This window comes from Lagopus muta, chromosome 1 (assembly GCF_023343835.1).
Source record: "Lagopus muta isolate bLagMut1 chromosome 1, bLagMut1 primary, whole genome shotgun sequence".
Lineage (NCBI taxonomy): Eukaryota > Metazoa > Chordata > Aves > Galliformes > Phasianidae > Lagopus > Lagopus muta.
This window is the reverse complement of record NC_064433.1, coordinates 112,510,105-112,522,642: the sequence shown is the minus strand read 5'-3', so window position 1 is coordinate 112,522,642 and position 12,538 is coordinate 112,510,105. Positions and strand designations below refer to the sequence as shown.

Sequence of the window (12,538 nt, the reverse complement as noted above, 5' to 3'; positions counted from 1 at the left end):
AGAACAATCAAAAGGAAGTTTCCTTGGCACTCAAAATGGAAATACTACACAGCAAGCAGTCAATAGAATTATAATAAGTAAAATCAGTCTAATTCATACTTCCTGACACATGTAACACTACATATCAAATGATTCAACTAAGCTGAATTTCTTTTCTGGAACACCATTCTTTTCTCATACAATTCCTTCCGTAAATTTATTCTGCTCCACCTTAAAATAGTTTGAGATTGACAAAATTACTTATCAGCCAATCAACAGTTGCTATCCTGAAGCTATTCAAAGAATGATTTTTTAATTTTCTTTCTCCTTCATTTGTATCCCTACAACATACACATAAAGAACTGTTATACCACCTCTCAACCTCTGTTTCTTTATATAAGTAAATCAAGAACTGTTACAGCATAAGATATAAGGACCACTCAGTTGTGATGCTAAAGGAAAATACACTATCACAGACAAGAGACAAAGCATCTTTGTCTTGTCACCAATTCTTCAGAGCAATATACTTTTTGTGAGTGTGTCATATAGAATATATGAAATTGAAATATTTTTTAATATACAGCCATAGAGCTAGATGTAAGAAGTTACTTATTAAAGAAATTTGCTTCTCTAAGCCCACTGTATGAAGCGTTACCTTTGCAAAACATTTCAAGTTAGTTGTGTTTCCTTTATGCACACACAAATTGAATTCTCCTGCTTCTGCAGAGTTGAATCCTGGATGCCAAACAACTTCACACTCCAGGTCACTATAGGGTTCCACAAAGCCTAAATAAAGATTTTACACACTACATCATATACATTTATAATTATCAAATTATATTACATAATTACAAATAACACGAGGACTGTAATAGAAGGTTGTTAATTTTAATGAAGACAAAAACAACATTTCAAAGATGCCAAACAGTACAATGAATTAAATAATATTAGCATCTAAATTCTCAAGGTAAGTGTAATATCTCACTCTAGAGTCCTTAGAGTAAATCACATGCAAATTTCATCGGTATGTTTTTAGCCAGAAATTACTCAATTGAAAGGACAATCCTTGTAAAATACCATGTCTGGGAAGGAGCATATGCTTCTGCTTGCTTTCAGTTGACTACAAACTCAAAATAGCTTACCTCTCAAGAATCAGAGCACACCAAGCTTCTCATCCAGCCAAGTCTTTTTTGAACTGAATAATGCCAACTCAGAAATTTTTTTTGTTATTGTTGTTTGTTTTAAAACAAAAAAGCTCCAACCTATTCCTACAGAACAATACTTTTCAAAGGAAAAAAAACTCACGTTTTTTTAATAAACATTGATCTATACTGCAAGTGGAAAGTAATCCTAATTATACTTGTGTCACTCACACATTAACTTCTACTTTTTAGATATCAGCAAATTGATCTCAGAAACATGGTGACATAAGACCTGTTTGTTGGCTATGGAAACATCAAACTGGACTTAAGGTGAAATGGGTTTATATATGGAAAGCTGCTCTGGTATCAACACCCCAATCTGATACTACCTGACAATATATTGATGCTGACTCAAATATAAGAACAGAGTTTATAGCATCAGATGAATGTTTGTATTATTTAAGATTATTGACATTCAAGATACACATTGTAATTGCATAGTGTACCTTTGGTTGGCTGTATAGAAAATGCAGTTCCTTTTTGTGTAGTTATAGGTATCCAAGTAAACTCAGCAGAACAGTTTCCTGGATTGCATACTCTGACTGTTTTTCTAAATTCAGTCTCTTCCAGGTAGCCAGGAATTGGGTTTAAAATCAATTCTCTTGCAGACAGATGAAGTTCAACAGGCACTACGTTTGCAATAACCAGCACATGCCCAGGATGCTTCTTGTTTATTGTGTAAGTGAAAGATCTGTAGCATAAAAAAAAATGTATGCATTTCTGAATAGTTTTTCTGTATTTATTATGTTGTAGTCAAAGTAAAATTTATATGAAGTATAATCATTAAGAAGACAATTACGAAGCAAATGAGCATGAATACCATTAAAACTGACAAGAAAAAGTTACCTATAATTGATCTGTGTGTAACTTAAACCATCTGATTGGTGAAGATCATCCCAATGAATTAACCAACTTCATACTGCTCTTTCACAAGCACTAGTAATCTGAGAGTCCCATCTTGATACTAAAAAGCTAGTAAATGGTTTGTCTACTTATTTAGCCAGAAAGAAGTGCATGATATAAGCACAGATGCAAAAAGGTAAGGTTATGATAGAAGGAGCACAGTATTTTCACAAAGATTCTCACAACAAATAAACTGAAATAGCAAACTCTAAACTCTTTTCTCCTGATAATCTGTGGCACTATGGCTATAAAACTTACAAAATTTTTCAACATAAATCTGCATAAGTTACTGATATTACCACGTGTACATTCATAATTTTATCATACTTACACCAGTGTAAACTAGTCACTGTTTTTTTTTTCCTACTAATAACAACTTAAGACATAAATTAAGACAAATATAAGAAGTCTTACTTTTTAAACATTCCACAAAATTTTGCCTCAAATTCTACTGGAATAAAGGTCTTTGTAAGAGGAGGCACCACCTGACACAACGGACCCAATATCTCCAATTCATCAATTTCAATCTCAATTTGTATCCATATATGAACCAACAAGTTATTGGTGATATGCAGTTTTCTGACAGTTGTAGTGTGCACACAAACATCACCAAAGTTCATAGTAGAAGGACCTGGAATATATTAGAAATGCAATCTTCAATATTAAATTAAATCAACATTCTCATTGAAAGAATTTAGTCTTCCCCATTACAGAAATAGTCAGTAGCAGAACAAATTAACTTAAGATTTGGAAGTATAATTCTTCCTTAATTAACCAGATATTTAAGTTGTTAGACAAGCAACAATTCAAAATAAAACTGAATTTTTTTATTTGCTTTTTGAGGTGTGACAATTTGCTTTCTACAGTACACATAATCTGGTGGTGACAAAGTGATCTCCACTGTATTTACTGCTATCACCATTCATCATGCTGGTCTGCAGACTTCAAGCGCTTTGCATTAACCAAATATTTTACAAAACCCCAAATATTTGTTTGTATTTATATATTTAAATTAGTCTACTTTACCCCAGGTATACAGTATATACAACTACAATAGTCAAGTTCTGGCTTCATTGAAAATTCTAAAGACAACCCAAAAAGCAATGAAATTTTTCACTTCACAGCTAAATGATATCATCTGCCCCTCAGACCTTAAAACAGACCTGTTTTACTACAAAATGCTGTTAATAGATGAGACCCTCATAGACTTTAGAAGGTGTCATGCTTCCCATCACAGAGCATTCAACTAGAATTACTTTGAAGGATGACCCTGAAAAAGTTTTACTTTGAGGTATTACTGTTCACTGCTATCTTTAAGAAACACTCTGAGGACTCCAAACAACCTTGCCGATACTACTGCTGGTCTAGATACCGTGCACTAACTAGCCGTAATAGCAGGCCTTATATTATGCTGCATTCATTTGTCCATAATGGGCTATAGCAGAACTGGCCTTTAAAGGAAGCTCACCTTTCACATGTCCAACCTAATTCTATCTCTGTATTGTCTGTTGGGTACAAAGTTTTAGTTAAACACTACTGTAGGTATCAAGCTACCACTGAACTAAGTTATTTTTTGTTAAAAGTGAAAAGCTGTGGAAGCACTTCGTGTTACTACAAATAAGCATTTTTATAACAACTGTATGCATTTAGTGACAAGAATAAAAATATTACCAACTAGTATTTGATGAAGCTGTTTGGGTGTCAAAGTTAGATTACAATCATCCTTTTCTTGAGTAGAAGAAGGCACAGAATTAAGTCCACTCGAAATCTGGGATAAACACACAGAACATCATCTCAGAACAGGATAAAAATTCTTGTTCTTTTTTATTATAGCAAATACATTATGCTTATATAACTACTCAAGCACTCAACTTACTTCCTTGACTGAAGCACTTGCTGCCAATTTTTGACTAGTTAACAGACAATTCTCATCCGAAGAAAGCTTTCTCAACTGTAGCTTCTCCTTGGGAAAATCTGTGACTGAGATCTTTGGTGACATAATCTCTTCAGCTGGTCTAAAATCTATGCTCATAGAGTTATTATAAATATAAAACTGCCTACAGAGAAGGGAGAAAAAATTGTATGGAAACCTGTAAGTTTGAGCATTCTATGTTCTACTCACTAAAGTACCTCAGATTTATTTTTTTAAAATAACAAATAACACTGTATAATCAATGAATATTAAGATGTTATAATTACAAAATAAGAGAGTTTGGCAAAGCAAATAATCATAGAATCATAGAATCACCAAGGTTGGAAAAGACCTAAAAGATCATCCAGTCCAACCGTTCACCTATTCCCAGTAGCTCCCACTAAACCATGTCCCTCAACACAACATCCAGCCTTTCCTTGAACACCCCCAGGCTCGGTGACTCCACCACCTCCCTGGGCAGTCCATTCCAGTGCCTGACCACCCTTTCTGAAAAGCAATACTTCCTCATGTCCAGCCTGAATCTCCCCTGCTGTAGCTTGAAACCATTCCCCCTGGTCCTATCACTAATGACACGAGAGAAGAGGCCGACCCCCAGCTCACTACAACCTCCCTTCAGGAAGTTATAGAGAGCAATGAGGTCTCCCCTGAGCCTCCTCTTCTCCAGGCTGAACATTCCCAGCTCCTTCAGCCTCTCCTCATATGGCCTGTGTTCCAGACCCCTCACCAGCTTTGTTGCCCTCCTTTGAACACGTTCCAGGGCCTCAATATCTTTCTTGCAGTGAGGGGCCCAAGATAATGATAACAAAGAGAGAACAGAAAGCTTACCCCTATCCTGGGCTCACTTACAAAACTCCAGCAGAGCAGATCTCCAGAAGAGATCCTACCCCACTGGTAACCAGCTTTTAGATAGGTCTAGGAGAGGTGCAGCCAGGCTCCACCCCTTCCAGCAGCACAGCTGAATTGCCTTCACCTGTGCTCCTGTGGCTGACTCAGTGTTCGCCTCAGGTGATCAATCAGAGGTTCAGGCTGTGACTCAGCAGTTCCCATGCAAACACTAAGTGGGAATATTTCATTATAAAATGAATCTCAAATATAACAAATGTACTGAAAAGTCTCTCATTATATTGTTTAGACAAGGACTACACTGTTGCATGGTTGCAGATATCGCTTTGCTAAATGTGTTACAAGCACTATGGCTACAAGAACATACATATTATATCATGTCAAAAGTAAACCTTAGAGAACAATAAAGTTGTCAAGTTAAACACTGAAAAGACAGCAAATGCCAGTATTACAGAGGATCCTTTAACTGCATATGCATGTACTGGACCACTTACAGCCTAGTTTTCAGAGCAATTAATTTTTATTGCTCAGAGTTAAACTCCAATCTATTTCACCTAACCAGAGATTTTAAACTCTGTAACCACAGATTTTAAACTTTCAGAGATCTTAGGCAGATGCTTCATATCAAGTGCTTGGAGAATTATAACTAAGTTCAATAACAACTGTGAAATTCATCTGAAAACTGAAATATTCATTTCTGCGCTTGCTCCTCAAGAAATACCTTAAATATGCCATGGTCACATAAGTTTACAATTTACAGTCACATAAACAGCCCATGCACTACACAACAACAGTTCCTTTGTGTCCGCATAAAAAAAATAAAGATGCATTCACCTCTGGCATACCATGTCTGAATCATAATGTAATCCCAATTTACACTGTTCTGTGCACATACAATAACCTTCTGCCCCTTAATTTTTAAATAACAGGTTTTGCAGACTTACCAGTCTTTAACTTAGGTATATACCTAAGTCTTTAACTTAGGTATATATATAATTACCTAATATATATATTAGGTAAAAAGGTATAACTTTTCTTCAGAAGGGAGGCTTCATAAGATTTTTTTTTTCCTCCCCTCTCATTTTTTTTCTTAAACATACTTAAAAACATCAATGCTGCCATGTCTAGCTTTCCTAGGTTTTGTTCTGCAGTACACCAAGCAAATTAATTCTCACTTTATAAAATTTGTGAAAATTAAGACTAGGATGCCAATACGATCCTGCTACTTTACACAAATTAAGTTGTAACTCACATACTGAATACATCACTATAGTGGAGCTGCACATGCTGATTAAAAATGCACATATTTCTTACATATAAAAAAAGAAACAAATATAATCAATAAGATGTTTTTGCAATGATCTATAACCAACTCCTCCTAGAGTTTATAAAAGCCCAAAATATTTATTTATCCTTTAAATAAAGTCGTACCTGGTGGCATCTTTCTGTAAGCGATGCTGCCTTAAACTAGAAATGAAATCTGCATAGTATTCCTTATGTACTTCCTTAGACAGCAGTTCACAGTCAGTATAAGAAAACTCTGGATCCACATAATTATATCTCTCAGTCTTCGTAAAAATAGTCCTAAAAATTTAGAGAGAATTTTAGTTTCATTATTTGTATGAGATGAATCTGGGTCTTCTAGAACTAAAACACATTGATTTTGCTATATACATATATTTATATATTTCACTGCAAACATATGGCTGATTATTAATATTTAACCCCGTGAAGGCAACCAAAATGAATAATTGAAACTAATAGCTGCATTTATAGTTTCACACACAAAAAGTCAAGTCAATAAATGTCTGTGCAATAGAATCAAGGTCCACTAGACTGCAATGAATTTTAAAGAACATAGTTTGAAAAAATAACTGTCATACAAGTAACCAATCTTAATCTACTATGTAATATATATGTTTATTTTCAAATATTATCCTTTGCTTAATTTGTTACCTGTACTTTTTATTTCGTTCACTAGGTCTAATGCTGGTTGAGCGGTCATTAGGAAAAGCTATAAGTGCATCCCCCTTACAATTCCTGTTTATTTGATGAGTATGAATTTGTGTTTTGGTTGACTTAAGTATTGCCATAGGTGCAATGTCAGTGCACTGTCTCATGTCATCAGCTACAAACCGTCCAGTTGCATTGGTAATCATTGGTGTTATACCTTAAAATTCAAATAAAACATGTTACATATATTTGTAATGTTGAATCAGAATTCAAAGTATTACTAAGAAAAATACTTTGTAATTTATAACAGTCCACTCAGAAGCCCAACAATTGTGTTCATCCATCTCACTGATCTTTCACTAGACAAGAGGACCATTCTAAGAGCCAACTACTTTCACCATAGTCAAATACACACACACACATTACAGACCAAACAGCTTGTATTGCGTTCAGCTGGAGCACTATTTGCCATTCTCCAAACTATAGGATTGATTACAATCACTTGTATTGCACAGGTAGATAACTTACAAGAACCTTCATTTCAGACCTTCCCTGACTCCACCAAATACACAGACAAGAACAAAAACTCATCCACACAGACTTGGAGAAAGGAACAAGAAACTTCAATTAGCTCCATATTTCAAAAAAAGCTTAAAAGCCTAACCTCTTTATAAGTCTTCAAGTTGGACAAAAAAAAAAAAAAATAGGACTGATAGAATGAATGGAAGAAAACAGCAGTTAGAAAAGTTGACAGTTACTTGGGGCTTTGAATGTGAAAGAGTAATAAAGAAATATCAATAAGCTTAAACTCTGATGATTATTACTGTTCAAAAAACATTTTATGCATATGTACGTGTGTCACATGTGCACACAAGTTATATTTATACATACATTGCTGGCTACAACTGACGTGGAAAAAACTGAGGTACTGAACTTTTTTTGCCTCAGTCTCAGGCAAGTGCTCTAACTGCACCACTCAAGTAATAAAAGGCAAAGGCAGGGACTGGGAGAATGAAGAATCAGTTGCAGGAGACAGCCTGAGAAACTTGAAAGCATACAAATTCATGGGACCTAATGAGATACATCCAAGTATCCTAAGGAAACTGCTGCACTAAGTTGCTAAGCCACTATTCATCATACTTGAGAAGTTGCAGCAGTCTGCTGAAGTCTCTGCTGCCTGGAATAGAGGAAACATGACCTGGGGAACTACAGGCCAGTCAGTCTCAGCTCTATGCCCAGTAAGATCATGGAGACTATGCTAACGCACATAGAAAATAAGAGATGACAGCCAACATGGCTTCACTATTTAACATCTTTGTTAGCAATATGAACAGCGGAACAAAGCAAATCTACCAGTGACACGAAGCTGAGCAGTACAGTTGACAGAAAAGAAAGGCTTCCATCTGGAGCCTTCAACAGTCCCTCCAACGAGTTCAACAAGGTCAAGTGCAAGGTCCTACACCTGGTCCAGGGTAACTCTAAAGAGAAACACAGGCTGACTACAGAACAGATTGAGAGCAGACCCAAGGGGAAGTTACAGAATGATAGAATCCTTAGAGTTGGAAGGGACCTCTGAAGGCCGTCTAGTCCAACTCCTTTCAGTGAACAGGGACATCCGCAGGTAGATTAGATCGCCCAGGGACTGATATAGCCTCACCTTGAAAGTCTCCAGGGATAGGGCATCAACCACATTACTAGGCAACCTGTTTCAGTGCCTCACCGCTCTCACTGTAAAAGATTTTTTTCTTATATCTAACCTAAATATACCCTCTTCGAGCTTGAAAAGATTTCCCCTTGTTCTATCACCACAGACCCTGCTAAAGAGTCCCTTCTGTACTGTAGCTCCTCTTTAGATACTGACAGGCCACTATCAGGTCACCTCACAGTCTTCTCAGCCTGTCCTCATAGGAGAGACATTCCATTCTGTGGCCCTCTTCTGGACACACTCCAGCAGATTCATGTTTCTCCTGTCCTGAGGACTCACATCTGGATGCAGTACTCCAGGTGAGGCCTTACCAGCACAGAGTAGAGGAACAAGATCACCTCCCTCAACCTGCTGGCCGCACTTCTTTGGATGTGGCCCAGGATGCGGTTCGTTTTCTGGGCTGCGAGGGTACACCACTGACTCATGTCCAGCATCCCATCTACCAGTACTCCCAGGTCTTTTTCAGCAGGGCTGTGCTCAATCCTTTCATCCCCCAGCTTTTACTGATAATGGGAGTTGCCCTGATCCAGGGGCAAAACCTTGCATTTGAATTTGTTGAACCTTATGAGGTTCACCTGGGCCCACTGCTTAAGCCTGTCAGGTCCCAAGCAAACTTGCTGAGGGTACACTCAACCCCATCAATATCATTGATGAAGATACTAAAGAGTATCAGTGCCAGCACTAAATCCTGGGGGATGCCATTCATCACCAATCTCCATCCTAACACTGAGCCATTGACCACCTGTTTCTGGATTTGCAGAAGTGCAGCCAGTTCTTCATCCACTGAACAGACCACTCATCAAATCTATATCTCAACTCAAGCTGTTCTACAATGCAGACCATTCTACATATAAATACATAATCTAAAACTACTAAAAAATATGGTATTATAAACACATTTTTTTTATAAGGACTTGAAATCTCAACCAAATAAAATGTGAGTAATACACATATAAGCTAATTACTGGACATATTGTGGAAGATTTTTATGCCATCATAACCTCTGCAGATTGGGAAGAATCACGGGATATAGGAAAGCTAGCAGGCTCTATAAACTGGCAAATTCATCTAGCAGTAGTAACATACGGACAACAAGGAATGCCCTGTTGTCCTTGTTCTTCCTTCATTCTAAGGAATGTCCTTCGTCCTGTGCTTTACCTCTCTCACAGATGAAAACTAAAACACATTAGCACTGTGTAATAGCATCACTACCAAAACCAGAATACTTAATTAAATGATGTATTAAAGTTAATTTAGCAAATGATGAAAAGTTATTCTTTAGTAGTGCACTTTTGTTAAAATACAAGCAAGTCCCCTTGCATTATTTTATTCTCTTCTGGGTGTACATTATCCAGCTGAACATTCTCTTGACTCCCAAAGAGAAATTATTTTTTAAAAACAAACAAAAAGTAGTATTTAAAAAAAACTTTAAAAATGTAGTTTTTTAAATATTTCATCACTTATCACCTATGATTTTAAGAACTTACCCGGATTAATTCTGAATAAAATAGCTTTTGGTTTAGATTTGCACACACCAATAAAGCTCAAATATAGTTGGTGAATAGATTTTGTCTTTGAACGTTGTAAATTATTTTTCTCTAGTTCTCTACCAATGATGTCAATAACCTGCTTCACTTCAAATATTCCAATCTGATGTGGAGAAAATGAAAATATCAAATCCTGTAAAAGAAAAGTGGTTATGAGACATTACAAAGGAAAAATGTAAACTAAATATGTAATTCTGTTTAATAGATTCATTATTTTCTCTGTTTACCTATAAAGACATCTTCAGCACTGTGCTTCTGAAGTATGCCAATGATTACGCACATGCACACATACATACAGTTACACTACAGAACCAGCAAAATCCTGCTAGTTCATTTCGGAGATAGATGAACTATTTTTTCATGTCCCAAATGACAGGTTTGTTAAATTATAGTTGCTTCCAAATTCAAATTAAATTTAGCATAGCTTTTTATATTAAAGAAATACTATGTTACTCAAGTACTTGCAATAAACTGAAGGAAATGAAAATAATCCTGCAAAGGCTTAGTCCTCTCAAGACAGTAAAATGCCAAAAACTTAAATCCAGGCAAAATGTAAGTAAAAAGATTTTGGAGGATCTCCTCTAGAAAAGTAATGTGGCCCATAGCCCAGCTAAAATGCCTCTAAACCAATGCATGCAGCATGAGAAATAAGCAGGAGATAGAAACCACGGTGCAGTTAGAAAATTATGACCTAATTGCTACCATAGAAACACAGAGAGATAAATCACAGAATGACAATGCTATGATTGAGGGCTACAAGTTTTTTAAAATTGATAGGCAAGATAGGAGGGGCAGAGGAACTTTCAGGCTCTTATTCTGGGTGGAGGGGAGCAGGTTAAACCACCTGGATATTTGCTGGGAAAACAACACAGTGAGTGGCAAGAAGTTCAGAAGACTCCTGAAATCTGTTGAGGATAACTCCCTGGTTCGGGTATTAGATGGACCAACCAGAGAAGAAACATTACTGCACCTGATGATCAACAATTCAGAAAAGATCGCTAAAGAGGTTAAAATTGAAGGCAGCATGGGCTGTAGTGACCAGACTCTGCTTCAATTTGTGATCTTGAGGAACACGAGCCTGGCAGAAAGCAGAAACAGGACCCTGAACTTCAGGAGACTGAACTTGATGCTGTTTAAGAAACTACTGGATGTGATCCACTAGGAAACTGTCCTTAGGGACACAGAAATGGAACAGAGCTGGCAGCTTTTTAAGGGCACCTTTCTGAGAGCACAAGAGCTCTCCATCCTCCAGCACTAGAAATCAAGCAGAGGAGACAGAAAACTGGCATGGCTGAGCAAGGACCTGCTGGTCAAACTGAGAAAAGAAGGAAGAGATAGGCAGTGGAAGCAGGGATGGGTGGCTTGGGAAAAATACAGTGATGCTGTCTGGACATGCAGAGATGGGATTAGAAAGGCCAAGGCACAGATGGAACCGAATTTGTTGAGGGATGTAAAAAAATAACAAGAGCCTATTTAAAAACATTGGCCAGAAAAGAAAGGCAAAGAAGAATGTACCTCCTGCAATAAATAAGAAGGGAAAACTGACTTCAGCAGATATAGAGAAAGCTGAGATATTCAATGACTTATTTGCCTCAGCTTTTGCTGGTAGTCAGGCTTCTCACACCTGTCATATTACTGAAACTCGAGGCAGGGGAAAGAGGAGCAAAATCCCTCCTCCTGTAAAAGCAGAGCAAGTCTGAGACAACCTCATGAGGTGGAGCATGTATAAGTCTACGGGACCAAACAACATGAAGCCAAGGGTCCTGAAAAAAACAGATGATGTAGCTGCCAAGCCATTCTCAATCGTATTTGGAAAGTCATGGCTGTCAGCTGAAATCCCTGGTGCCTAGAAAAAGGGAAACGCATTCCCATTTTCAGGAAAGGGAGAAAAGAAGATCTAGGGAACTACAAGCTGGTGATCCTGGTGTGCTTGGAAAGTTCATGGGCGCAAATCCTCCTGGAAGAAATGTTAAGGTACATGTGAGATGAGATGATCCAAGACAGCCATCATGGGTTCACCAAGAGCAGATCATGCCTGACCAATCTGGTGGTCTCCTACAATGGAGTGACAGCATCAGTAACCAAAGGAAGGGCAACTGATGTCATCTACCTGGACTTGTGCAAGGCCTTTGATACGGTTCTGCACATCTTTATCTCTAAATTGAAGAGGTATGGATTTGAAGACTGGACTATTTGATCCATAAAGAAATGGTTGGATGCTCATAGTCAGAGGGTTGTTGTCAGTGGTTCTATATCCAGATGGAGGCCAGTCAAAAGTGGTGCTTCCTCATGGGTCTATCTTGGGACCAATGCTGTTCAATATCTTTATCAACAAACTAGATAGTGGGATCATGTCCACCCTCAGTAAGCTTGTTAGTGACACCAAGCTGAGTGGTGTAGTTTGTACAACAGAAGGAAGGAAAGATATTCAGAGGGACCTGGAGGCTTGAAAAGTTGAGTCCATGTGAACCCA

The 12,538-nt window shown here is 37.4% G+C and overlaps 1 protein-coding gene across 1 annotated transcript in view; it reads right to left on the bottom strand.

The window, feature by feature from the left end:
* Positions 1 to 12,538, bottom strand: part of CFAP47 (cilia and flagella associated protein 47) — a 258,882-nt gene that overhangs the window by 229,870 nt on the left and 16,474 nt on the right. The window contains exons 10-17 of the mRNA XM_048953295.1: positions 10,006 to 10,198; positions 6,817 to 7,030; positions 6,292 to 6,444; positions 3,961 to 4,141; positions 3,756 to 3,852; positions 2,499 to 2,715; positions 1,628 to 1,872; positions 635 to 765 (exon numbers count right to left, since the gene is read on the bottom strand). Coding sequence (XP_048809252.1) covers positions 635 to 765; positions 1,628 to 1,872; positions 2,499 to 2,715; positions 3,756 to 3,852; positions 3,961 to 4,141; positions 6,292 to 6,444; positions 6,817 to 7,030; positions 10,006 to 10,198 — 1,431 coding nt within the window. The remainder of the gene's footprint in view (positions 1 to 634; positions 766 to 1,627; positions 1,873 to 2,498; positions 2,716 to 3,755; positions 3,853 to 3,960; positions 4,142 to 6,291; positions 6,445 to 6,816; positions 7,031 to 10,005; positions 10,199 to 12,538) is intronic.